Here is a 25,840-nt window from a genome sequence, read left to right on the forward strand (position 1 = left end):
GATAGAGTAGCATGGAGAACTGCATCAAACCAGTCTCAGGACTGAAGACCACAACAACAACAACAACAACAACAACAACTCACTCACATTTTAATTGGATTCTGTTCTTTGTTTTTTATTTATATTAGATATAAACTATATATCATTGATAATGATTATAACTGAATTTTACGAACTTTAAGAATGTGGGGAAAAGATAGATTGCTACTTACCATGTTAAGTTGCAGACAAGTGTAATTAAGACACTTACATAAAGCTTTTGTCCACGGCCTTAACCAGCAAAAGAGAAACCGACAGTGTTCATACACACAAGCAAGCATACCTCGCAGACACATGACCACCAACTCTTGATAGCTCGGGCCAGAGTTCAACTATCACTTGGGATGGAAGCAGCAGTCTGGAGGGGGAGGGGAAGGGATAGTAGTGTACGGGTGGGGGGGGGGAGGTGGGGAAAAAGGAATGGGGGAGGGGAATGTTGGGCGAGATTGTTGGCAAAAGTTGGAAAACAATGAGGATAGGTGAAGAGAATGTTGAGGAGATAATAGCCCAGAGGGGGGTGGAAACTGTGTACTGTAGGGTGTGGGGGCAGCTGAACATAATATGCCGAGTGCCACTGGTTGCTTCACAACCCGAGTGTTCTGCTTTTCTCCCCACCTCCCTGACCCACAACCTCCTGACTCTGGTCCTTTTGGCATTCTAATCCCTGCACGTTCAGTCAGACTGCACTCCTCTCGCTCCCCGACCTGTACTCTATCCCTTCTTCTTCCCCCTCCCTTCCATATTGCTGCTTTGCATTCATGCCCAAGATGGAGAAGTTGGTGATCGTGTTTGCGTGAGGTGTGCTTGCTTGTGCACAAATTGTGTGTGTTTCTCCTTTGCTGATGAATTTTGTGGCTGAAAGCTTTGTGTAAGTGTCTTTCAATTGCGCTTGTCTGTAACTTAATGTCATCTTTACGGTAAGTAGCAATCTTTGTTTTTCTACATGTCGATAGTCCTACCTGGAGTTTCCATCATTTTTTAATGATTTTAATTACTTTCAAATTACTTGTTTGCAATGTGTTATCAACAGTGATAATGGTAATGATAGCAGAATTTTAGCAGCATTAAGAGGCTGGAATGGGTTTAAACATTCTTATTAGTTACAGTGTCTACATGTGGCATAAGGAATACATTGTGAAAATTTATTTCATGATCACAGTTTCCAAAGTATAATATTACTAACATTCCCATGTTTGGCTATGTGTAAGATTGTTTTTGGTGTGCTATTATCTCATCAAATAATTAGGGAACTGCTGGTAATGAGCTTCAAAGAAGTGATAAGGTCCTAGCTGTTAAGTTTGGATAATTTTGTGGTTATACTTAATTCACAGATAATTGAACAGCCCGGCCTGTGGGAGACAGGAGGTCCGGGTTCGATCCACGTGCGAGAAGAGGACAGGGGTGAAGGTGCTCCGGCTTGTGCTGGGTGGAAGTGCCGGCTCGTCTGAGGTCTGCGGCCGGCGCATCCCCCATCTGGGAGGGGTGTGCCGGGACGCTCGCACTTGTGTAAATGGAGGCGTATCTGGAGCCTCCTACTGATATGGCATCACGTCCTATCAGTTCTCATTTTGTTACACTGACTAAAAAGTTGTGTTGTAATGCAGGCGTAATGTCATTGGGAAGAGCAGGAGGGAGGGGCTAAGAGAGATGTAACAACTGTATCATATGGTTGATTTTTAAACTGTCATTTTTATCAGTACTGTCTTGTGTAGTCTTGTTTACAAATGGATGCTTTTTAGAAGTTTAAACGTATGTTGGATATTAATTTTGTATAATTGTGTAGTCCACAGCACTTGGTATATTATATGTATATAGCATAATGCATTTTTGTATGTTTCAATATGTAGAAATCTGAAATAAATTTTGTGAAGCTCGTGCCTGTTACACTTTGGCCTAACAGCTGTCTTGTGAATGCAGAGAAAGAGCAATGTTGTAGTGGGCATTCCCTGTATTGGGCCTGTTCGTCATCTTTGTAACGTTGTTGTTGTTGTTATTATTATTATTATTATTATTACTACTATTATTTCTACTACTAATATATTACTAATAATAAACGATATTTAAAAGCACTGAGTGTGGGACCATGATGAGAAAGAACTGTTTTATATTGAGAAATGTGATGGATGGTATTTATAACTGTTTATTACAGTCAGGTTGTCATTAGAGACCAACTTCAAATCTCTGCAGCTCTGTTACAGCATAACGTGTTAGCTTCAGTGCTATTTATGGGTTGGCTCAACATAAGATACTTATTCCACTGCAAAATTAAGAAATTACAACTGTGTCTATAACTAATAGGTTTAAAATTTACATGAATGCTGAGTATTTTAATTTGATTTATCATACACTTTTTATAGTGCATAACCACACCTGATGTGTGCGGTCTTAAAACATGTGGTTATGCATACAATACTAGATCATTCCTGGTGATGTAGTCCCACTGCAAACTTGGAATTGACGTTTTGGAGTGCAGACAACCACTAGAATTACAGAATTACTTATGTAAGTCTTTTGCACATATCCTTGTCTGCATACTCATCAACTCGTACACCAGTTCAGTTTTCACACACTTATGCTCGCATCTTAATAAATCGTTAAACTGCTGGGAGCTTGACAGTCCTGATATTATCTTCACACAATAAATCTCGGGGATTTATTGAAAAATTGCAGATTGACACACTCGCAGAAATTATAACTTGGAGCAATCTGTTCTTTCCACCTTTCAACTACTCCAAAAAAAGATGTCATTTTTGTGTGCCCTCAGACATTCGTGTCAATCTTAGTACAGCAGGGTGCATGCCTAATATTCCGTGAAGTGGACTGCATTACATGATAGTGAAACATCTGGAAAACTAAAATTTTCAGGGAAAAATGAATTTACTGTTGCATGTTATCAATAGGTGTTGTCAGTCAGGTAGAAACATTTTCCAAGTTTACCTTTTCTGCCTGTCTGCAATTTTACATTATTAAGTGATCAAAAACATTGGCAGCTGCTTTCTGCCCAACTTTTTGTACTATACGAGCTTGGTGTGGAATAATGAATGTAAATTTTTGTCATGGTATTGTAGTGATGTACATCATTAATCCTTTTGAACAGGGTATTGTACAAAATATCACCGCCTTCAAATTTTACTTCATGTGCATCAAAACAGTGGGGCTATATTTCATTACTTTACTGATTTTGTTTAAAGTGGAATTAAGTTGTATAGAGCATATTACATCAAGATTAATATTTTGAGTGTGTACCTTGTGCCTTTTTAAAAGGCTTGAACTCAGTGTATCATTGAAGCTACAAGTTTCTCATGTGTACTAAATTCAGTTTCATGGTTTCAAATGTGAACAATGTTCTCAGTTAACTCACTTCTACTGGTACAACAGTATTAGTTTTTTAGACATAAATATTGTGTGGGAGCTAAGATTGTCCCCAATGGTGGCTGTCTTCCCATCCTGGTTTTCAGAATCGGGAGAATCGTATTCATAAACCTATCCTCAAATGCAGTGTGGTTGGATCCTCCAGACTGTGTATGGTTGTCTGATATTTGGGTTACGTCCTTTCCCCGAGGTATTCCATGTATGTTTGACTTGTAGCTACATGTACTGAAGTAAACTGTCCATCAGCACTGCCACAAAACATGAGATGCACTTGTTCTTGTGGAGTTTTGAGTTCTTTCCAGTTACTTAATACCACATTTTATAATTACTTTCAAAGAACCAGCACCATCGATGAGATTGGTTTCATCTTAGTTCCAAATACTGGAACTTGGAATTCCAACCAGTTATATACTTGAATTATTAAAGTATTAGTTAATTTTGTTCTTGTCAATTGACGACCAATGGACAGAAAAATTTTGAGCAATTCTTATTAAGATATTGGGTGTCATGTCAAAAATGACTGAAGCTAGTAGACACCAGGGAAATTGTTTTTTAAGCAGGAGACTTTTCCACCAAGATGAGAGTTTGCCACCTATCACAGAACAAATCCTGTTACTCAAAATCCATAATTTGATCAAGAAATGCAGTGGGTTATCATGGTCTGTTTTTAGAATTCTGGTGCACCCCCAACATTTTCCTTCGTTTCAGCTAGAACGTTTTCCAAAGTATCAATCCCTAAGAGAAGTTAAGTTTTTGGTAAATATAATTTATTAGTTTTAGTTTTTAAACTTTTACACACACCAAGAAGAAGAAAGACTTAATTTTTCAGCAGCATTTGACGTCAAAATTTTGTCATTTTTATTTCACTCAATGACTCAGTTACTTTTATCTATATAGTTTCTATGTGGATATGAGCCAATATATCTCCTTAGTCATTTACAGACATATTTTCTGAAACATTGACTTGTGACAAATGCACGGGATAAATGATGACTCGAACAGTATTTTCCCAAACTTACTAAAGTACAACTTTGTGACACTAACATGCTGTCACAAAGTTACCCCATTAATCTGTGGAAATAACTTTTTTTCACTTTCCAATGGCTGGAGAAAATGTTACTTATTTCATTTTTTTTCTTTTAGGGAATGATTGGCTCAAACAATTTCTTTATATCAACATCCCTCAGTCAGCTTTCAAAGCTCCATGAGTTAAATGAGTTTCCAAGGAATTTGCTAACATATTTCTCCACCTGCAAACAAAATAGCTTTGTGACCAGATCAGGTGTAGTGTGTATTTGTAACTTCCACCACTGATATGAGCACAATGCAAAAATGCACACAAGAATAAAAAGCTATGTGCTCATGTTACAAAGTGAAATAGTGGTCACAAGGTTGCCCATTTTTGTGTATGTTTAGTATTTGCAACAGTAAAGTACCATTTACCTTCAAAGCCAAGAAATGAAAATATTAATCAAAATTCTGCACAAGTATTTTACCAAAGGGGACTGCTATTAGATCTAGAAATGACAATATGCAGTGGCTGCATAAGTGTACAAAAAGAAACAGTACAGGCAAATACATTCATAGGCTATGATACATATAATACAAACACATTTCTTTGTTTTTTCTAGGCATCTTGTAGTGAAACAGCTGTACAGGCTATTGTATTCAGTTCTGCTCAGTCTTTGACTCACCAGAGGGATGTTTGCCTTGGTTCATGTGTCAGGTTGTGAAATTGTTCAGTTGTTTCAAATGGACCAGTCTCTCTCTCTCTCTCTCTCTCTCTCTCTCTCTCTCTATCTATCTCTGATAGGGAACACAAACACGGGCTACAGTGACTGGAAATAGCTTTGGTAGTTAGTTGCGCTGGTACTGTCTTCATCATTTTTATTATTCTTTTCTGCATAAGCGAAATGTTTTTAGGAGAGCTCTTTAAAAAGGGATGCCAAATGCCACCTTGCCAAAATGGCCCAGCTTCGCCAACTTTAAATTAATTTTTTTCATTTTTTAAAATTCTATTATTTTTTGTTAGGTACTAAAGAAGGGTTAACAGGACTATTTGGGAAGTTGGAACAGACAACTGTGTAAACCATTAAGGGGGGATGTATACCGCAGTACAAAACTGACTGGCAGAAAATTCGTGTGTGTACTTTGCTGACTGATGGTTTTGAATTTGTCCAATTGTGTGCATGTGTGTTATTTTTACCTGTGTGAATTCCTCAATACAGAACTTGTTTTGTATTTATGATGTAATAGTAATAATGAGATACCACTAATAAATGGGAAAACCCCAGAGATGCAAGGCAGCAGGGAGAAGGCAACAAGCTGTTTGTAAATGATTAGAGCAATAGATAATATATGTTGCAATTTAATACCTAGGTATTTGCTCATATGAAAACTGAAAGTTGTTCTAAAGTTAGCGTGTGAAAATTTGTAACTTTGAGGAACAACTTGTCTTGATTCTTCACCTTGTCTGCTTTGGCGTAGTTGGTGAAAGAACTGTGTGATCTGACACAAATGGAATAAGTCGCTTCAAAACGGTTCACAGTGTGCTTCATATGGTGGCATCCGTCACTTGGAACAACTCTGAGCATTGTCGGATGTCAGTGAGGGACCTCTGGAAAAAAAAAATTAAAAAAAAATGCTTAGAATTTCTTCCCTGTTGTCTTGCGGGCGCACACACACACACACACACACACACACACACACACACACACACACACACACACACACACACACGATATAGCTTTTCTACTTTTCTGTCTGAAATAAACCGACATGAAAAAGTACAGTAATAGAGCAGCATATCCTGCTTCCTAAAACCAGTTAGCTATGTTTTTATATATTTTCTGAAGCGCACAAACGTAATTTTGAATTTTAAAATATTTGCGTAGCACATTTTTCATTCTTTCAGTTTTCTACGATTGTAGAATTTACTGTTCCACCTGTAAGAATGTCCATAGTTTTACTATCTCTTGTAGTAAGTTCTGCCATTGCCAGTTCATCGCTGCTGAGAGTAAGTGTTTACATTTTGGAGGAGATTCACTGTACAGTACTAGACTTAACAGTGTGCTGTGGTATTTCTGTATATTGCAAAGTGATACAACCACAATTGAATGGATGCTGCTTTCCATGATGTGATATCCAGTATTAATTGACCTTAAATTGAATATCATGATTGGTTTGTTTTCTACAGCTGTGATAAAGTATTTATCCTCTCTTAAAGTCTATTAGAGGAGAAACAGGTCAATCTCTCGAAACATACTGTATTAATCATAAAAACATGATCTGTATGCAGAAGAAATGTATTCTAAAAGAGAAACAAAATATGAGCACCATATATAGACAGTTAGGTTTTTCAACTTTTTGCAAAGATTGAATGAATGAGTGAATGACTGCAAATCTACAAAACACTTCAACATGTTTAACACTTTTGCTGTGGAATTGGTGCAGGCATGCAACTCTCCAGTGCGGCCCGGCAATTGCGAGTGCAGGCCGGTAACACACTGAAACGGCAGGTACTGCTCGGAGCCGACGCTCCTAACCACACCTAAGCTGCAGGCTGATGTCAAGACCTTGTAAGATCTGTAGGATCATGTTCTATACTGACTTAATGATGACACCTTAGATGTATTACTTCAAATAAGCTTCGACTGTATTGTGGTCATGTTTTAAAGTCTGTTTGCTATCTGACACCTGTAGGTGTCACAGGCGTCATTCAAATGTTTGTGATTTGTTGATAATGTAACAAAAAATACAATTTGGATTCCAAAATGCATATTCTTAAGAAGGAAGAAAAGAAAAAATTAACCTGGATTCATTTGAAATTATATTTACGTCAAATGCGCATTTTTAAGATTCACTGTGATAGAGGTTGTCAATTTAATAGCATGTATGCTCCTGATGTGAGAGAATTAACCGTCTACATTTATCAAAAACGCCCAGGGGATGCCCAGATGTGTAGAAATTAGTAAGCGAAACTCTTTTCCTGCTCGTTTTCACATTGGAAGGTCCATTAACCGCATTCGATAACTGACCACACAAAACAAAAGTTTACACGCTTTGATACTAGCTTAGAGGCTGCAACTAGACTGAGTAATCCGACAGTGAGCGTGGATGCTTACAAGCGTCAGCTGCACTGGCTCGTGGCTTGTTGTGACACTTATAAGTGTCAGCTGCAGCGAAAGTGTTAATTTGAGACTGAAAATGAGAATATCCGGTTACATGAATACCAAAGCAGTTCTTGACGAAATAGGTGTACAACTAGAAGACAACACAGAACTGAACCATCTGCAGGATGACCATAGTAACATTTTGCATTTTTAAGAAAAATTGCTCCCAAATGGTCAAACAATGCACTAGACACAGTGAACCGATGGAAAATCATCTGGTTTAAATGGAAAAAATGTTTGTGAAATATGCATTTGTTATAAAGGTTTAAACCAATCATGGTCCTTACATGTCAGAATATACTACTACTATAATAATAATAATAATAATAATAATAATAGTATTTATTGAGCATCAAATGGCTTAGCATTGGCCCAGAAGCAGCAATTGTTACATTTTTAGACATACTGAGAAGCAATTTTTCTGAATATATTACATATACACTTATGATTTTAACAACAACAACAACAACATCATATATAAAATGTTTCAATGTAGTAATACTTGGTTCATAATTTCAGCTCAACAACCAAGAAACTGTGATTCAGAGAAAAACAGTACCTTAAAAGAATTTGCACAAAAAGTTAAGAAGTACATGTGTCGTGCAATTAATTTAAGCACTATAACAACATACTTTCACAGTGTAAGGTGTACTCGCCATTACCAGTGTTTCACCCAGCACTGCACTTATGAAGACTGTTCTGTGTCTCCAGCTTTACAATTGTAAGAGTATAAATTGGGGAGGGGGAGGAGGAGATGTGATGTTTCTTTCTGCCTACATTTGGGCAGTCAGTCATCCTGTTGTTTATTTATTTATTTGGTGGACGGTATTTCCTTTTCAGTCTTGTCTTTCTAAACTTCCTGTGGATTGTGATTCCACCTGTGGAGACTCGCTGACCGGTTCGGGTTTGCTGTTGACAGGCGGCAGGGCCAGCCTGTGAATGTGCACCTGTGTACCTGGCTATAATATTTTCTGTGGGCAGTCCTGCACAGGCAAGCAGCTGTATAAAGCATGCTGGGTTACATGTGGCTTGTAATTTTCCAGGATTCCTTGCAGATTTTCTGTGTATTAGTTTCCATGCTACTTTATTCTCCAAAAGTTAACTGAGTAGTAGTCCGAAAACTGATATACATGTACATATATTAATATTTTTATTGGTCTTTTTTTCTTCTTTTCGTGGGGTGGAGGCTGTAATGTGTACCTCCACCATGACACCCCCCCCCCTCCCCCTCCATCCTCCTTTATGCTGTGGATTGACATGTATTGTGGATAGTATTGTGCAACTTTAAATGGCTTCTGACAGTTTTCTGTGCTTGTGGACTACATCATGAGTAAATATATGTTGCAAATAATCATCATCTATAGTCTCTTAATTAGCACTACAAGATAAGCTTGCTTAATTCTGCAGATATATCTTTTCCTAGCCATTTAAGTTTTAATTAGGAAAAGTGTTTAACATTTGAGTAGGGCTCTTTGTGGACAATGAAGTGATGTTTGTATTTCCAGTGAGCTTGAATATGTGTAATGCTTGCTGCGGGAGACATGATACAGGGTTCAGTCTGTGAGAACTGTTGCTTGGGTAATAAGTTTATAGACTACACCACATAGATTAGTCCTCTGTGAGCTGTGGCAGAGCAGTCAGTTCAGAAGGCAAACTGTTATTGACAGTACAGAACTGCGCATTTCGAGACACACTCTGATTATCATGGAGGACAACTGTTGTTGCCAGGTGGGAATTTTATTATTGTTTTTGGTATAGAATTATGTTTCACTAAGCGTTTTGCCACTTTTAATGCATTACTGTGGCCTATAAAACATGTAATTGTTGTACAACATACCTGTTTTTAATAAATAAGTGCTAAACAGAAAAACAGTCTGTATATCTCAATAAATGTTTCAGCTGGTGTGTGCATATTGTCTTTTTCTTGCTCTACTTTGTCTTGCCTTGAAACTGTGAGGGTGTTACAAACAAAGACCTTGAAAGTGGAAAAAGTCCTAAAATGTAAAAATGCTCTTTATTTTTTTTAAAAAAAAGAAACACTGATATTTGATTGAATGCGAGTTGCTGATTTATAAAAACTTTTGGATTAAAGGAGACCACTCACCAAAAAGCAGACCTGTTGACTTGTTGATAGGCATGCACAAAAGAGAGAAAATTTGCTAGCTTTCGGAGCTATCCTTTGACGAACTGAAGTACTGCTTGTTACTGATGGAGTAGATGTGGAAGGTTTATATTCAGGAATAACAGTCACATTGTGCTAGCATGAAGATCAGTTCCCCTGTCCAGACCCACTACTAATGATTTCAGGAAGTTTCCTCCATTTTGGTTGTGTATGTACAATAAATTCAGAAATGTATTCTTTTCTCCAGTTACTATCACTTTTAATTTTTTGAAAATAACCTGTTTGTGAGCCTTATCAGCATGGCAGCAGAAGAGAAAAGACTCACTCTTCAATTTAGGTCACAGAATTTTCTTACCAGAAAGAAATAAGGAGGGTTGTGGGGTTGGGGGAGGGGAGGGGGTGTGAGAGAGAGAGAGAGAGAGAGAGAGAGAGAGAGAGAGAGAGAGAGAGAACAATGTAATTACAAACATGGCATATGGATATATGGATTGGATTGATTAATATATAAATAAAGTGCAAGTAAAAATATATTTACCTTCAAATTACACAGAAGAAATTATGCTCTAGGAAAAGGATGTTAACTAATTTCTGACCTAATTTCAATGTTCCCAGTACTAAGAAGAACAAAACCGGAATAAATAGGCTCCCTGTTAACTTATCACTTGATTGGCACACTTCAGAAAACTTTGTAATTAGTGTGTTGCTCCCAGTTGCTGCCAACCTTAATAGCTGTGGCACCTCTGTGTTTTTGTCTTGCTGTGCTGCATTTCATAGTGATTTGATAACTAATACACAACGAAGTACCAGTACGTATCTTTGCTGAAGCTGGTAGCATATAAGCCATTTCTGCTGTCCGAGAAACTTCCAGTATGCATACTGCACTACCCGATCTTTCAAATCTACAACAAATGGATCAATATTTCATTTGTAGTGTTTCAGTGTATACAATAATTAATAGTTACACAGCTGTTGCAACAGTACAAAAGCTGTGCATAATGAATGCAGACTTTGTAATAGCAATGATTGGCTACAATCAAACATTGTGGCTTCGGTTCATTGCTCTTGGGACAGGAACTGGTGCCATCTTCCGCCCACCAAGTACCGATAGTTAAATGCTCGCTACTGTTCGACACACCCGCTATCGACTTCTCTGTTTCAGCTCGCTGCCACCTTCAGTGACCCCATAGTTGTGACTACATAGTGACCTGATGAAGGGTTGTATCATCTGTGTGAGTGATGATTAACTGATTAAAAACAGTATCTGTACATGTACTTAAATGTGTGGTCAAATGGCTCTGAGCACTATGGGACTCAACTTCTCGGGTCATTAGTCCCCTAGAACTTAGAACTAGTTAAACCTAACTAACCTAAGGACATCACAAACATCCATGCCCGAGGCAGGATTCGAACCTGCGACCGTAGCGGTCTTGCGGTTCCAGACTGCAGCGCCTTTAACCGCACGGCCACTTCGGCCGGCCAAATGTGTGGTCAATATGAGATGTGATCACAAATGTTTTGAACATTGCTTTTTGTCTGTCCATTGTGTTGCATTACAGCAGCCTTAATTTAATTTCATATTCCTTGCTGCAAATAAGTACTACATTTCGAAGGTGACCATTCTGTAATGTGCATTTCGTGTTACTTCTGTTTGAAATTTATACCGTAGCAGCTGATCGATACGAGTTGCACATGCCCATGAATTGTCAGTACTGGAAGACATCTTCTAACCCCACAACAGCTGCACTACTTGACCTACTACCCCTGAGGTCAGTGGCCAACTTAGTTCATGGCCAGACTCACTGTCAATTAAAATTAAGCACATCTTAAAACTATCACTGTCTGTGTAATTCAGTTTGTTGTGGCACAGAAAAAGCAGATCTTAACATTAGTTATCATTTTTGGATTCATATGTTATTTGCTAGGTGCTTTTTGTAAAATACGACCAAGAACCACAGGCCACACGGAATAATTGATTTGCTCCAGTTTGATGATCACTGAACCAGCAAGTTGAAGACATAGTTCATAGTTCAGTACTTGTATTGGTTGAAGTGATATGTAGAATAGTCAAGAGATACTGGTGTTTCAGATAGAAATATTGATAAGAAATATTATTAGAATTTACATTGATACATTGATCTTATGTATTGTTTCATTAGTGTCTTTTTTTATGAATACATTGATGTCTGTACCATTTAAATCCCTGTCACTGACCAATCCTTACATTTTGAATACTAGTTGCTTTTAACCTATTAAGTCCCAAATTAATTTTTTTTTTTTAAATCGATGTTTTTATTCATGAATTATAATGTACATAGTGTATGAACCACAATAAGTACAAAAAAGCCAAAGAATATTTATACATGCTGATATAATGGCTGTCCTCAAAATAGGAGACTGGGATCTAACAGTATCATATAGCATACTAAACTGTATTCAAGTCTTAACTATTTATATTACACAACACTTCACACACAGTGTTGTACGGCATTTAATACAATATGTTTTTGGTTTCCCATTGCATTTAGCTCTTACACATCTTCTTTGCATGTTTCTTATGTCAATCATATGACTAATTCCATCAAAACTGATGTCTGGTATCACTCTCAACTGACTTGATGGGTATTCCATTGGACATCCAATATTTGGTCTTCCAGTGTCCAATTTCAGGTATGTAACTGTAACAGCACGTCTTAAATCCAGTAAATCCAGTGCATTTTTCCCACGTAGAAGAGCCAGACATTTACGAGGGCCATTCTTCGATTTACTTCTGGAAACTTGGGATGTACTTGGCAGTGAAGTTTTATATACAGTTCCTTCGTTATTCTCTGATGCAACATAATGTTATTCAATAGCCCCTGGCACATCTGAGACTTCCCCAGTTCCAGTAACATCGTCTGGACCTTCTTCTTTGCTGATCATATAGTCTACTTCAGGAGGACATACGGTGATATCAGTATGGTCCTGATCATCCGACACCACTTTATAGAATGCGTCACTGTTTATTATTTCTTCTATTTCTTGGTTAGTGAGGTATCTATCTCGTCTGAAGGCCATTATAATCTATATAAAATGAAATGAAATAAAATGTAATAAAATAAAGTGAAATGAAAGAATAATACATTATCACAAACTACAGAAAAGGGTACATGTAAGTACCTCTGTCCATCTGGAACTGTATTATTTACTACTGGGTAACTTATTCATAAATATACTTACATAATACACTGTAAATTTCAAAGTAACTTCATATCCTGTAATATATATTTATAAAAGAGGGGTCGTTCCTTACCTCAGCAACAAAGTCTGATAAAATTACCACGTTCTAAAAAGAAAATACATCTGCAGTAGCAGAGTTTCATATTCGAACGTGCAGCAATACAAATAACTGAAATGATAACACCAAGTCCCAGCGTCCTATTTCGAGTACACCAAATTTTATATCAATGGAAAACAATAAATTTAACTCCAATTGAGCTAATAATGCAAGTAGTTTAAAAGACACAGTGTTGACTATAAATAATCACAAAAAGATCTTTGCCAGATATTTCAAATATTACTAAATTGTCGATAAAGTAAATACCAGTAATAACGAAAAGTGTGCCTTGGTATTCAATAATCAATTAATGGTAGGATTTATTGCTTTTAATTTCCTGTAAGCATACATTTGTTATAAAAAGCATCAACAAATGATGTAGAACAGCAATAGTTGCAAATCAATAATTTATTGTGTATTTATAAATAAATATGTGCTCTGTCCTCAAAATAGGACACTGGTACTTAATGGGTTAAAATCCACCACATATCCCATTCCTAGAAGTAAAAATGTAATGACAATATTTTGAAACTTCCCTTTTGAGACATAGTTTTAGAAACTATGTTTAGTGTACCAGAAGACATCCCAAGGCTTTGGCACTCTTCTTCTGTATTTCTTTATCTGTTCCTCCAGTCATCATCCTCAATTATCAGAAATATGATGATTCTTCATCATATTTCTATGTTTTAATTCTTAATTTGCAGTGTCCTTTTTTCTGTAAGTTACTTATATGATACGTTACTTTAAGCCAGTTGTAACTGAATTTCAACCCACTTTCAAACTCACTATATTTGGATCTTACCTTCGTTGTTTAGGCTGATCTTAGTTAGAAGCAAACAATGTAATGCTGTCAACAAAAGGAAGGTGATTTAGATATGTTCTATTAACACTTCTTCATTTTTCCAAATATAATACGTGGAAAGTTGTTCTAGAAGTCCCGAGAGTAGTTTTGGCTGATATGGAATCCCCTTCAGGTTCAGAACTGAATCTCTCACTTCACATAATAAGTGGAGACTGTTGAAATGAGTTTCTTGGATTGTAGGGCTACTGTTTTTGTTGTGGTTCCTGAAGAGGGACAGTAGTCTTTACAGTAAGTGCAGGGGCAACAGTCCTTATGGTCAACTGTTGTGGCCTAGTAGCATTAGCCAGTGTGCCCTTGCTGTGCAAAGACTGCAAATGGCAGAAAGGAAGGGGAAACTACAGTTGTTATTTCTCCAGGTGGCACAGTATGGTTTCATGATGATTGCATTCACTTGGATAAAATATTCTGGAGGTCAAATAGTCCCTCATTTGGATCTCCAGGTGGGGACTCAAAACTGACATTTGTTGGGTTAAAGAGTGGAATGTGAAATCATTCAATAAGGTAGATAGGTAGTTTAGAAAATTTAAAAGAAGCAATGGATAGGTTGAAGATAGATGTAGCGGCAATTAGTAAAGTGCGGTGGCAGGAAAAAAAGGGTTTCTGCTCGAGTGAGAACAGGATTACAAATACAAAATCAAATAGGAGTAATGCAGAAGTAGGTCTAACGAATAGAATAGGAAGTACTGGGCAGTTATAATTAAAGTGCAGCTACTCATGTAGGCCGATTGTGGACTGTAATTATCGTATGGCAGTGAAACTTGGTAAATATGCCAATATGAACTGCACTAATTTGCACTGGAAAAAAAATTGGTTCCAATTTTGGCTACCAGGTGCAAGTCCAGCGCTGTACTGCATTTCATCGTCTCCAGTGCTCATATTGAACGAGTTATGTAAGCGGCAGGTGTATATATGATGATGTGACTTACCAAACGAAAGTGCTGGCACGTCGATAGACACACAAACATACACACAAAATTCTAGCTTTCGCAACCAACGGTTGCCTCGTCCGGAAATAGGGAAGGAGAGGGAATGACGAAAGGATTTGGGTTTTAAGGGAGAGGGTAAGGAGTCATTCCAATCCTGGGAGCGGAAAGACTTACCTTAGGGAGAAAAAAGGACAGGTATACACTCGCGCGCGCGCCCACACACACACACACACACACACACACACACACACACACACACACACACACACACACACACATATATATATATATATATATATACAGACACAAGCAGACATATACAGAGACAAAGAGTTTGGGCAGAGATGTCAGTCGTGGCGGAAGTGCAGAGGCAAAGACGTTGTCGAATGACAGGTGAGGTATGAGTGGTGGCAACTTGAAATTAGCGGAGATTGAGGCCTGGTGGATAACGGGAAGAGAGGATATATTGAAGAGCATGTTCCCATCTCCGGAGTTCGGATAGGTTGGTGTTAGTGGGAAGTACCCAGATAACACGGACGGTGTAACACTGTGCCGAGATGTGCTGACCGTGCACCGAGGCATGTTTAGCCACAGGGTGATCCTCATTGCCAACAAACACTGTCTGCCTGTGTCCATTCATACGAATGGACAGTTTGTTGCTGGTCATTCCCACATAGAATGTGTCACAGTGTAGGCAGGTCAGTTGGTAGATCACGTGGGTGCTTTCACACGTGGCTCTGCCTTTGATCGTGTACACCTTCCGGGTTACAGGACTGGAGTAGGTGGTGGTGGAAGGGTGCACGGGACAGGTTTTACACCGGGGGCGGTTACAAGGGTAGCAGCCAGAGGGTAGGGAAGGTGGTTTGGGGATTTCATAGGGATGAACTAAGAGGTTACGAAGGTTAGGTGGATGGCGGAAAGACACTCTTGGTGGAGTGGGGAGGATTTCATGAAGGATGGATCTCATTTCAGGGCAGGATTTGAGGAAGTCGTATCCCTGCTGGAGAGCCACATTCAGAGTCTGATCCAGTCCCGGAAAGTATCCTGTCACAAGTGGGGCACTTTTGTGGTTCTTCTGTGGGAGGTTCTGGGTTTGAGGGGATGAGGAAGTGGCTCTGGTTATTTGCTTTCGCATTCCGCAACTACCCTCCCGACCTGGTACAGAAGCAAATTTTCATAGACATTAAATATAGATGCTATCACTGCATATCAGTTGTTTCAAGAATATTAACTATATCTGTTACTCTAATTATATTCATAAAATACGTAAACTACGATTTACAACTGCTAAAAATGTCAATATATATGTGACGTACCATCACAAGTACCAACCAATCCAGGAGGTACATTGAGGAAGGAGGATGGGGAATATACAAAGACAACACAAGAGATGCTGGAACTGGTCCTCAAAACTCACTTTCCTTAATATGCTCTGCCAGACAACACAGTCCAGAATGTCATCCTGGAGAGAGAACAGTTCTCAGGCACTCGAAGAGAGGACTGCGAATTTGCCAAGGAGTGTGTGAACGTTAATAAAATCCAATGGGTGGCGGGAACATTCCAACTGTTCAAGTCACCTGAATCACAGATGGAATTTTTCCAGCTCTCCCGCAGCAGGCAGGAGAGAAGCTCATATGAGTCCTATGCAGGCTATTCAGGGTTAGCCTAGCAGTAGGAATCATTCCCAGTGCTTGGAGGGCAATGAAGGTGGTCTTCATTCCAAAGCCAGGGAGAACTGATCATACCAAGGCTAAGGATACGAGACCAATCAGTCTGTCCTCCTTCATTCTCAAAACTTTGGGAAAACTGGTTAATGTATGTGTTGGGGAGAGGAGGCTAAGTAGGGCCACGCTCCATTCAAACCAGTGCGCATATCAACCAGGTAAAGAATGTGAGACAGCTCTCTGCCAACTCACTGGGAAGATGGAGAAAGCACTTCAGTTCCAAGAACTAGCCCTCTGCATTTTCCTGGATATGAAGGGGCCTTCAGTAACACGACCTTCAATTCCATGGTAAGGGCAGCAGAGGTGCATGACCTGGGGACCACTATATGCGGGTGGACCAGGGCCATACTTAGTGGAAGGAAGGTTGAGGCTACCATGATGAATGAAAAGATGGTAATTAACAATGCTATAGGCTGCCCACGAGGAGGAGTTTTGTCCCCTCTATTGTGGAATCTAGTGGTGAACGAACTCATTATGGATTTAAATCCAGACAATGCTTCTGCCAAGGTTATGCAGATGACTGTCATAGTAATACTTGGCAAATTTACTGACATAGTAAGAAATATGGTAGAAGAAAGTTTGGGCACTGTTAAAACTCAGTGCATTAAACAGGATCTGCGGATTAATCCTAAGACTGTTGAGGTGCCATTTACAAGGAGATATATTTAACACTCAAGTTGGAATCCAAAGCTCTTCAATGAAACTCCACCTGTGAAGGGGATAGTGAAATATCTAGGGGTAACCTTAGATGAGTAGCTAACATGGGCCCCTCACATTAACAGTATCTGCTCCAAGGCAAAAAGTACTCTAGCGAGTACTAGAAGGGCTTGTGGCAAAAACTGGGGCCTAAGCCCCAGGGGTATGCAATGGTTATACACCACAGTGGTCAGACCTAGGATTTCCTACAGGGCTGTAGTGTGGTGTAAGAAGGTACAAGAGGGGATTGCAGCTAAGGGGCTCGCTAAGGTGCAGAGATTGGCCTGCTTAGCCATAACAGGCGGAATTAGTAGCACACCAACCGCTGGAATGGAAGCCATGTTGGACATGCCTCCACTACACCTTTGGGTCAAGATGGGGGCAGCAGCTGGGGCACACAGACTTAAAACTGGCAAAAACTGGGTCTCATTTGGATAGCTAGAATCACACACTAACATAGTGAGTGAGGTAAATATAGGAATGGCTAGGGAATGTTTGACAACTATATAATAACTTCCATCTGCTTTGACAAGCCTTAATATATAATAATTGAAAGCAGGGAGCAGTGGGAAAAAACAGTTCGACATCATACAGGTGGCATCATTTGGTTCACTGATGGGTCAAAAACAGACCAAGGCATTGGGTCAGGGGTGTACAGGGTTCAGCCAAGACTGGAGGGCATCATCTCTCTAGGAAAACTGGCCTCTGTATTCCAAACTTAAATTACTGGAATCAGGGCATGTGTGGAGGAGAATATGTGTAGGTGCTACAAGGACCGTAGCATCTACATCTCTTCAGACAGCTAGGAAGCTCTGAAATCATTGACAGCTCCTGCAACAGGATCTAAGATTGTTGCAGAATGCCACAGGGCTCTAGTGGAGCTAGAGGGAAGCAATATGATAAACCTAGTGTGGGTTCCTGGCCACTCAGGGATCTGTGTCAACGAACAAGCCGACAGACTGGCTAGGCTGGGGGCAACAAAACCATTTACTGGACTGGAACCTGTCCTGACAATCACCAAGGCTATGATTAAATTAGAACTACAGAACTGGCTTAGTAAACATCACATAGGATATTGGACCAAGGTCCATAAACAAAAACATGGTAAGGTAATGATGCCCAAGTTATGTTTTAAAAGAAGCTCTGTAATCTTGGGACTGAACAGGAAAGAGATTAATCTCATGACTGGTCATGAGAATTATAAAAAAAACACCTACACACAATGGATATAATGGAAGAGGACAATAAATGTAGGATCTGTGATGATGGTGACGAAACAGCGTCACACCTAATCTTCGAATGCATGGCACTGGAGAGTAAAAGATACAGAATCTTTAACACAACTACACTTCAAGAAATTGTGTCTAACAAAAAACTGGTAGAGGGTCTCCTTGCACTATTTAAGGGCACTAGTTGGCTTTACTAGATAGATAGGGTGTGATACCACACAATAAACTTATTTTCAATGGAGGCGGTGGCGGGTTAGACCTAAGCTATTTTAGCTTACCTGTTAGAATCAAATCAAATCACTGTATTAGCACCAGTGGTCTTGAGAAACAGCTGAAATCATTAAAATTGAAAAACGCTCCAGGTTTTGATGGACTCTCTGTCAGATTCAATACTAAATTTGTAGCTGACTTAGCTCTGCTTCTAACTATAATCTATCATAGATCCCTCGAACAAAAAAAGTGTGCCCAGTTCTTGGAAAAAGGCACATGTCACAGCTGTCTACAACAAGGATAGTAGAAACGATCCATAAAACTGCCATAAAATATCCTTGACATTGATTTGTTGTAGAATCTTGGAACATATTCTCAGCTCAGAGATATGAGGCATCTCAATCAAAATAACTTTCTCGATGCAAACCAGCATCGACTCCAAAAACATCAATCGAGTGAAACCCAATTCACACTTTTCTCACATAACATACTGAAAGCTTTTGATCAAGGCAGTCAGATGGATGCAGTATTTCTTGATTTCTGAAAAGCGTTTGACTCAGTTCTACACCTACACTAATGGTCAGAAGTGCAATAATGTGGGGTACCAAGTGAAATTTGTGACTTTATTGAGGGTGTTTTGGTAGGGAGGACACAGCATGTGATGTAGTTATCTGGAAAAAAAAGAAAATAAAAAAAAGAAAAAAAAATTCTCTCTAAAACAGGCTGCGTAAATATTCAGTCAGATCTTGATAAGATTACAAAGTGGTACAAATGTTGGCAACTTGCTGCAAATGTTCAGAAATAGAAAACTGTTCAATTCACACATTGAAAAAATGTAGTATACTGTGATTATAGTATCAAGGAGTCACAGCTGGAATCGGTCAACTCATAAAAATACCTGGGTGTACTCTTTGTAAAGAAATGATCAACAACATGGTCAGGCAGGCTCAATTATAGGAAAAGCAGGCAGCAGCCTTCAGTTTAGTGGTAGAATGCCGGGAAAGTGCAATCAGTCTATGCACAAGATAGTGTACAAATCACCTGTGCAACCCATTCTACATAGAATATTGCTCAACTGTGTGGGACCCATACCAGATGGGACTGACAGGGGACATTGGATATATACAGAGAAGGGCAGCGTGAATGGTCACAGGTTTGTTTGACCTGTGGGAGAGCATCACGGATATGCTGAAGAAGCTGAACTGGCAGACTCTTGAACATGTAAGTATTTTAACTATCCTGAGAAAGCCTACTAACAAAGATTCAAGAACGTGCTTTAAATGATGATCTAGGAATATACTACAACGTCACTCATGTGGGATCATGAGGACAAGATTACAGTACTTACCACATGCACAGAGGCATTCAAACAATAATTCTCCCCGCACTCCTTATATGAAACGAACAGGAAGAAATCCTAATAACTGGTACAATGGGATGCACCCTCTGCCATGTACTTGACTGTGGTTTACAGAGTATGGGTCTATATGTAGTAAAATGCTTCCATTTTTGACTGATTTCCATAAAAGTAGATCATGGGTTACAAAAGGAATTAAGATGAGGAAACTGCATATGGAGGCAAAAGCTAATCCAATATTGGAATTTGTAAGGTAACAGGGGATAATATGGAACTCTTTCAAGTAATTTAAAATTTAAAGCACAGCAGCAGAGATAATATGCTGAGCAAAATAGACCGGAAAATACTTGTTTGTGTTTTGATGGACGTTGAAGTTCCGTTGGATAGTATTTTGGTTTTCTTTTAATTGCAACGAATTATATAAGTGTGGTGATAATTTGTAAAATTATATAATATATTTAGATTTAAGTATTTAAATATTATAAAATATTGTAAACGAATTGTGGCCATGTTTAGCAATTATTTTGACTACTGTGGTGTCATGTGACCCGATTCAGGACTGTGGATACGAGGGAAAATCGTGGTCTTTTGTCGTTGGCCGTTGTGGTGGTGAGTTGGGAGTGGCAAAGTGCAAGCATGGATGCCAGGGTATGCGAAGGAACAAAGTGAAAGTGTGTGGGTGTGAGACAAACAGTGTACGAATTGCACCGATTATTATTTGTGAACTTAAAAATGCATGGCCACAACGTTAAAGTGTTTCTTTTGAATAAATAAGTTTCAATCTGAACGTGTATAGTTCAATTCACTGCTCTTCAAAAGCCAGCCAATATCAGACTCAATAATAGCCGTGGGTCAAACCGCCGTGCTTGCCGTGTCCACGTGTTTCCGGGGGTAAAACAGTCGTCCGTGCCGCGACACGTGCTGCCGCAAGAAGAAACCGTCGTCCGTGCCACGTCCATGTGTTGCTACGGGTAAAGCAGTTGAAGCTGTATCCACGTGCTGCCGACGATCAACGCCGTCGTCCGTGCCACCGACCAACACGACTACATGCTGCCAGGGGCCTACGCAACATGTTCTCACTCCTGATTGAGTTTGCTGTGTGTCCATGCCGCCGATTAAGATTCATTGCATAGCTGTGCTGCGGAGCTCACTGCAGACGTCGCATCACACGAGGATTTAAAAGATAAGTACAGCCAGCAGCTACATTGCAAAATTGTGTCCTTTCGTTAGCCATGGCTGATGAGACGCGTGAATCTCAAAGTGAAGGCGAATCAGTGGATGTTAGGAGTACCTGTAGTAGCCCTAGCATGCCAAAAGAAATAGGCTGGATACCCGGAAGTGACCTCAGCACATTTTTTGTAAAACTTACTAGTAAATTAGGAGAAATAGACTCAAAAATACGGAATATAAAAACTGCAATAGTTGGAGAAATGGATTCGAAAATAGGGGATATGGAATTAAGGCTTAGTGATAAAATAAAGACAGCGAGTGAAAAATTTGATCAGCTAGATCTCAAATTCACTCAAATTACAGATAAAGTTGAAAACACAGTTAAAATTATTGAGGGAATTATTGAGAGAGTTGATGAGGTTGAAAGAGGCCTAGTAGCCAAGGTGGACACTGTGCAAAGTAATCTTGTGGGGCAGATTCAGGTACAGGAACAGAAATGCACATTATTTCAAAGACAGACAGAGGCAGACATTGAATCCATTAAGATAGGAGTGCTGGATTGCCACAAGGGAATTACTGACAATAAGAAGGAATTAGAAGGGGAAATAAATGTCTTGAGGGAAACAGTTAATACTGTGGCAGCAGGGACTGGAAATTTATTGTTGGGATATCCTCTGGGGCATGGATTCCAGTCAAAACCTTTTAATGGGGAGAATAAATACCATGCAGTTGACTTTCTAGCTGCGTGTAAGGATAACTTTGTGACAGGGATGAGTGAGCAGGCAAAAATTAAATATGTTAAGAGGCAGTTGGAAGGGGGAGCTCAGACATGGGCAAACCAAAATGATGATAAATTTTGTGATTTTAAAACTTTCGAAAACCTGTTCTTGAACAAATACTGGGGCCAAGCAAAACAATTAAGATTGCAAAACGATTTTTTGAATGGATCCAGTTACAAGAGTGGAAAGGGAAGTATGAGAGAGTTCTGTGTTAGAGAACTGAATAAATTAAATCATCTGGATAGGCCACTGGGCGTATTAACAGAAATATCTACACTAAAGAGAAGATTACCAGAGCATTTGCAATGGGATTTGATTCACAGTGCAACAGATTCAGTGGAAGAATTTCTTAATTTTGTGGATAATATGGACAGGGCATTGTGTTACAGACCTAAATACATGGAACATAGGGAGAGTGGAAGGTATCATGAAAGGGGAAACAGTATTAATTACGAATACAGTAATAACCATAACAGGTGGAGAGAAGATAGAAGTGATCAGAATAATCAGGATAGAGATTGGAGAAGCAAGCCACAAAGGTATAACAGAAATTTTGGAGGGAGAAGAGACAATTTTGATCAGATGAGGAGTGATAGAGAAGGTATGAGAGTAGGAATGCCGGATGCAAATGGACAGGGTAGGCAATCAAAAAACTAATTGATGCCTCACTTAAGGTCCGCAGGGGGGCTGGTAATTATGCGAACAGGGCCAGACAAGGACATGATGAGATGAGTAATAAAGTCAGCAAGGAAAATAGGGAAATTGGGTTATGTCATATGGATGCTGTCTTAGGAAATGAAAATCTATTGGGGGGGGGGGGGGTTAACAATTATAGAAATATAGATAAAAGGTATAAGAGGAAAAAAGGGAACAAGGCTAATATCAGCAATGAACAGTGTGAGTTTTACATTGATGACATGTTTAAAAGGGAAGAGAAATTACAAGCAGAGGAGGACAATATTGGTTTGTGTGCAGCAAAATTCATTGAAAGATCAGAGACAGAGGTAGTTTCATCAAAAGGGGGAACAGAAGTGGATATGGAATTAAGGGGCAATGTTCACAGTAATAATGGGTGTGATGAATGGGTAGAGATGTCTATCGGAAATAGTATGGAGAATTGTGGAAAAGGTGAGGAGAGGGTTATTCAGTGTGATGTAAAGGCTAATATGAGTGGTGTATTTGACAATGTGGAAAATGCTGGTAAATTACCTACAGATAAGGTTACTGTGCTTGTGGGTGAAGGTGTTTACTGTGGTAGTGATAATGACTTCAGTGAGGATATGGAAATGCGTAACGATATGGAGAATGTTGCTGTAGGTTGCCCAGAAGATAAAATTGAAACCTATGTTTTCTTAACTGATGATTCAAGCCTCAAAGATGTTAATTGTGGATGGTTAGGAAAGGAGGAGGCTGATTATGATTTGAGTGATTGGGTGTCCTATGCAAAATTACATAAAGCTTTGATGCTTGAAGAATGGGGTAAAATAAAATTTAAAATTGCCAGAAAATTGGAAGAATTAAGTGAAGAAGAGAATGTTGAGTTTGCTATTACGGATCTGTTTGAAGGGGATACTGATGTATCTTTTGGAGAAAGATGTAAAGATATTTGCATTATGCAAGAGGAAAGCAGGAGTGACGTAGAAAGAGATTTATTACAGGAATCAGGGCTGAACAGAGTAGAAATAGAGGTGATACAGCCAATAATTGATATCAGTGTGGGAGGAGTTACAGATATAGCATTATTAGACTCTGGCTCAAGTTTATCTGCAATCTCTGAATCTTTCTGGCAGCAAATTAAAGGTTTAGGATTAATAGAATTACCAGTTACAGGAGTCAAAATTAAGACAGCAACTGGGACATGTAGCAAGCCCATCAGCAGAGAAGTATTACTGGAATTTAATAGTAATGAGTATTGTTTTGATATTAGTTGCTTTGTGGTGAAGGGTTTGGCATTGAATGTAATTTTGGGTATGGACTTCTTGTACAAGTATGACTGTAGCATTTTTGTAAAGGACAGAGTTGTAGAATTTGATGCTGGTGGAAATAGACGAAGAATAAAATTTAAAGGGGAATTAAAAGGAGGTGAGACAATTACTCATTTACAAAGGATAGAAGAGGTAGGTGATGAGATGTGCACTGAACAGCAGATACATGACAAAGTAAATGAAATGGGACATTTAAATAAGGAACAAAAGGTGCAGCTTACAGGTTTATTGTGTAAGCATAAGCATGTGTTCTGTGACAGACATGGAAAAGTCGTAGATTTCAGTTACGTTTTGAGGGTATTGCCACATGAAGTGATAAGGGCCAAACCTTATCCTATAGCAATAGCTAATAGAGAGGCTGTAAGGGCAAGGATACAGATGATGTTGAAGTGGGGCATACTGGAAATGGGGAGGAGTGAGTACTGTAATCCAATAGTAGTGGTGAAAAAGAGGGATGGTTCTATAAGAATAGTATTGTATGCAAGAAAGCTAAATAAAATAATAGTCAAAGAAAATGATCAGCCAGAGAACATGGATGAGCTGTTGCAAAAATTTTATAATGTTAAAATTCTGTCAAGTGTTGATTTGACTTCAGGGTTCTGGCAGGTGCAATTGGCTGAAGAGAGCAGAAAGTACACTGCTTTCTTATTTGAGGGCAGGACTTATATGTTTACAGTTGTGCCATTTGGTTTATCAATATCTGTAGCAGTTTTTGTAAGGGCTTTAAGTCATGTGTTGGGTGATGAACTAATGAGAAAATTGAGTGTACGTAGATGACATTTTGATTACGAGTAGCAATTGGCAAGAGCACTGTCAGCTGTTGGAGGATGTATTCAAGGCTATATCTAAAGGGGGGATGACCCTTAAGTTAAGTAAGTGTGAATTTTTTCAAGCAACATTACTATTTCTCGGTCATCAGTTAACTCCCGATGGCATTCTGCCCAATAAAGAGAAAATCAAGGCTATTGTTGACTGCAAGGTGCCAACGAACAGGAAACAATTGAAATCATTTATAGGACTATGTTCATTCTATAGGAAGTACATACGTGATTATAGCCTGAATTCACCTAACTTATGTAGACTATTAAAGAAAAGTGTAACCTGGTGCTGGATATCTGACTGTGACCGGGAATTTAAAGCCATCAAGAATAGCTTAAAAAACAGCAAAATTTTGTTCTATCCAGATTTGTCTTTGCCTTTCTGTATTGGGGCAGACAGCTCAGATTATGGGATAGGGGCAGTGCTATTTCAGGAGAGCGTAGTAGATGGGAAGACCGAGCACAGGGCAATCGCTTTTGCAAGCAGAATGCTGTCCAAACATGAATTGATGTACGGTATCTCAGAGAAGGAACTGTTAGCCGTAGTTTTTGGATTTCAGAAGTTCAGGATATATGTGGAAGGTAGGAAAGTGATTGTTTACACAGACCATAAGGCTCTGAGCTATTTGCAAGAATGTAAGCTGTTAAATAATAGACTCACGAGATGGGCCATGTTTTTGCAGCAGTTTAACTATGAGATAAGATATATTAAGGGCACAGACAACAATGTGGCTGATGCCTTATCAAGATTACCTTTCATTGGAGAAGAACATGAAGCGAATGGAGACGAGAAAGAACTACAGATATTGTATATGAAAGGAGTGGGTGGAGGGAAGGAAATCAGATCCATCTGTAAGGACATGAGGAGACTTCAGAATGGGGACCAAACCTTGAAGTTTATCAAAACAAACTTTGGAAGTAAAGAACATGAAAAAATAGCTAAATATTATAGAATTTATAAAGGTATTTTATTTAGACGAAGAAATTTGCACAAAGAGGAGTGGAAGGTATGTTTCCAGATGAGCATGTGGAAAAATTAATAAATTACATCCACCTTAGCCATGGG

The 25,840-nt window shown here is 39.0% G+C and overlaps 2 protein-coding genes across 21 annotated transcripts in view; one reads left to right on the top strand and one right to left on the bottom strand.

The window, feature by feature from the left end:
- The window catches only part of LOC126213457 (ras-related protein Rab-18-like), a 289,633-nt gene extending 288,106 nt beyond the window's left edge, over positions 1–1,527 (top strand). Inside the window, exon 5 of the mRNA XM_049941229.1 lies at positions 1,371–1,527. Coding sequence (XP_049797186.1) covers positions 1,371–1,487 — 117 coding nt within the window. The 3' untranslated portion in view covers positions 1,488–1,527. The remainder of the gene's footprint in view (positions 1–1,370) is intronic.
- LOC126213454 (uncharacterized) overlaps positions 1–25,840 on the bottom strand; it is a 449,182-nt gene that overhangs the window by 221,607 nt on the left and 201,735 nt on the right. For 2 of the 20 annotated variants that reach the window (XM_049941221.1, XM_049941217.1), the window contains exon 2: positions 5,880–6,028. The exons of 17 other annotated variants lie outside the window; for them this stretch is intronic. The gene's annotated coding sequence lies outside the window, so the exon portion shown is untranslated. Of the gene's footprint in view, positions 1–5,879; positions 6,029–12,011; positions 12,766–25,840 lie in introns of those variants that run through there. One more of the 20 variants, XR_007541183.1, reaches the window with a different exon arrangement.

The sequence above is a fragment of the Schistocerca nitens genome, chromosome 11 (assembly GCF_023898315.1).
Source record: "Schistocerca nitens isolate TAMUIC-IGC-003100 chromosome 11, iqSchNite1.1, whole genome shotgun sequence".
NCBI lineage: Eukaryota > Metazoa > Arthropoda > Insecta > Orthoptera > Acrididae > Schistocerca > Schistocerca nitens.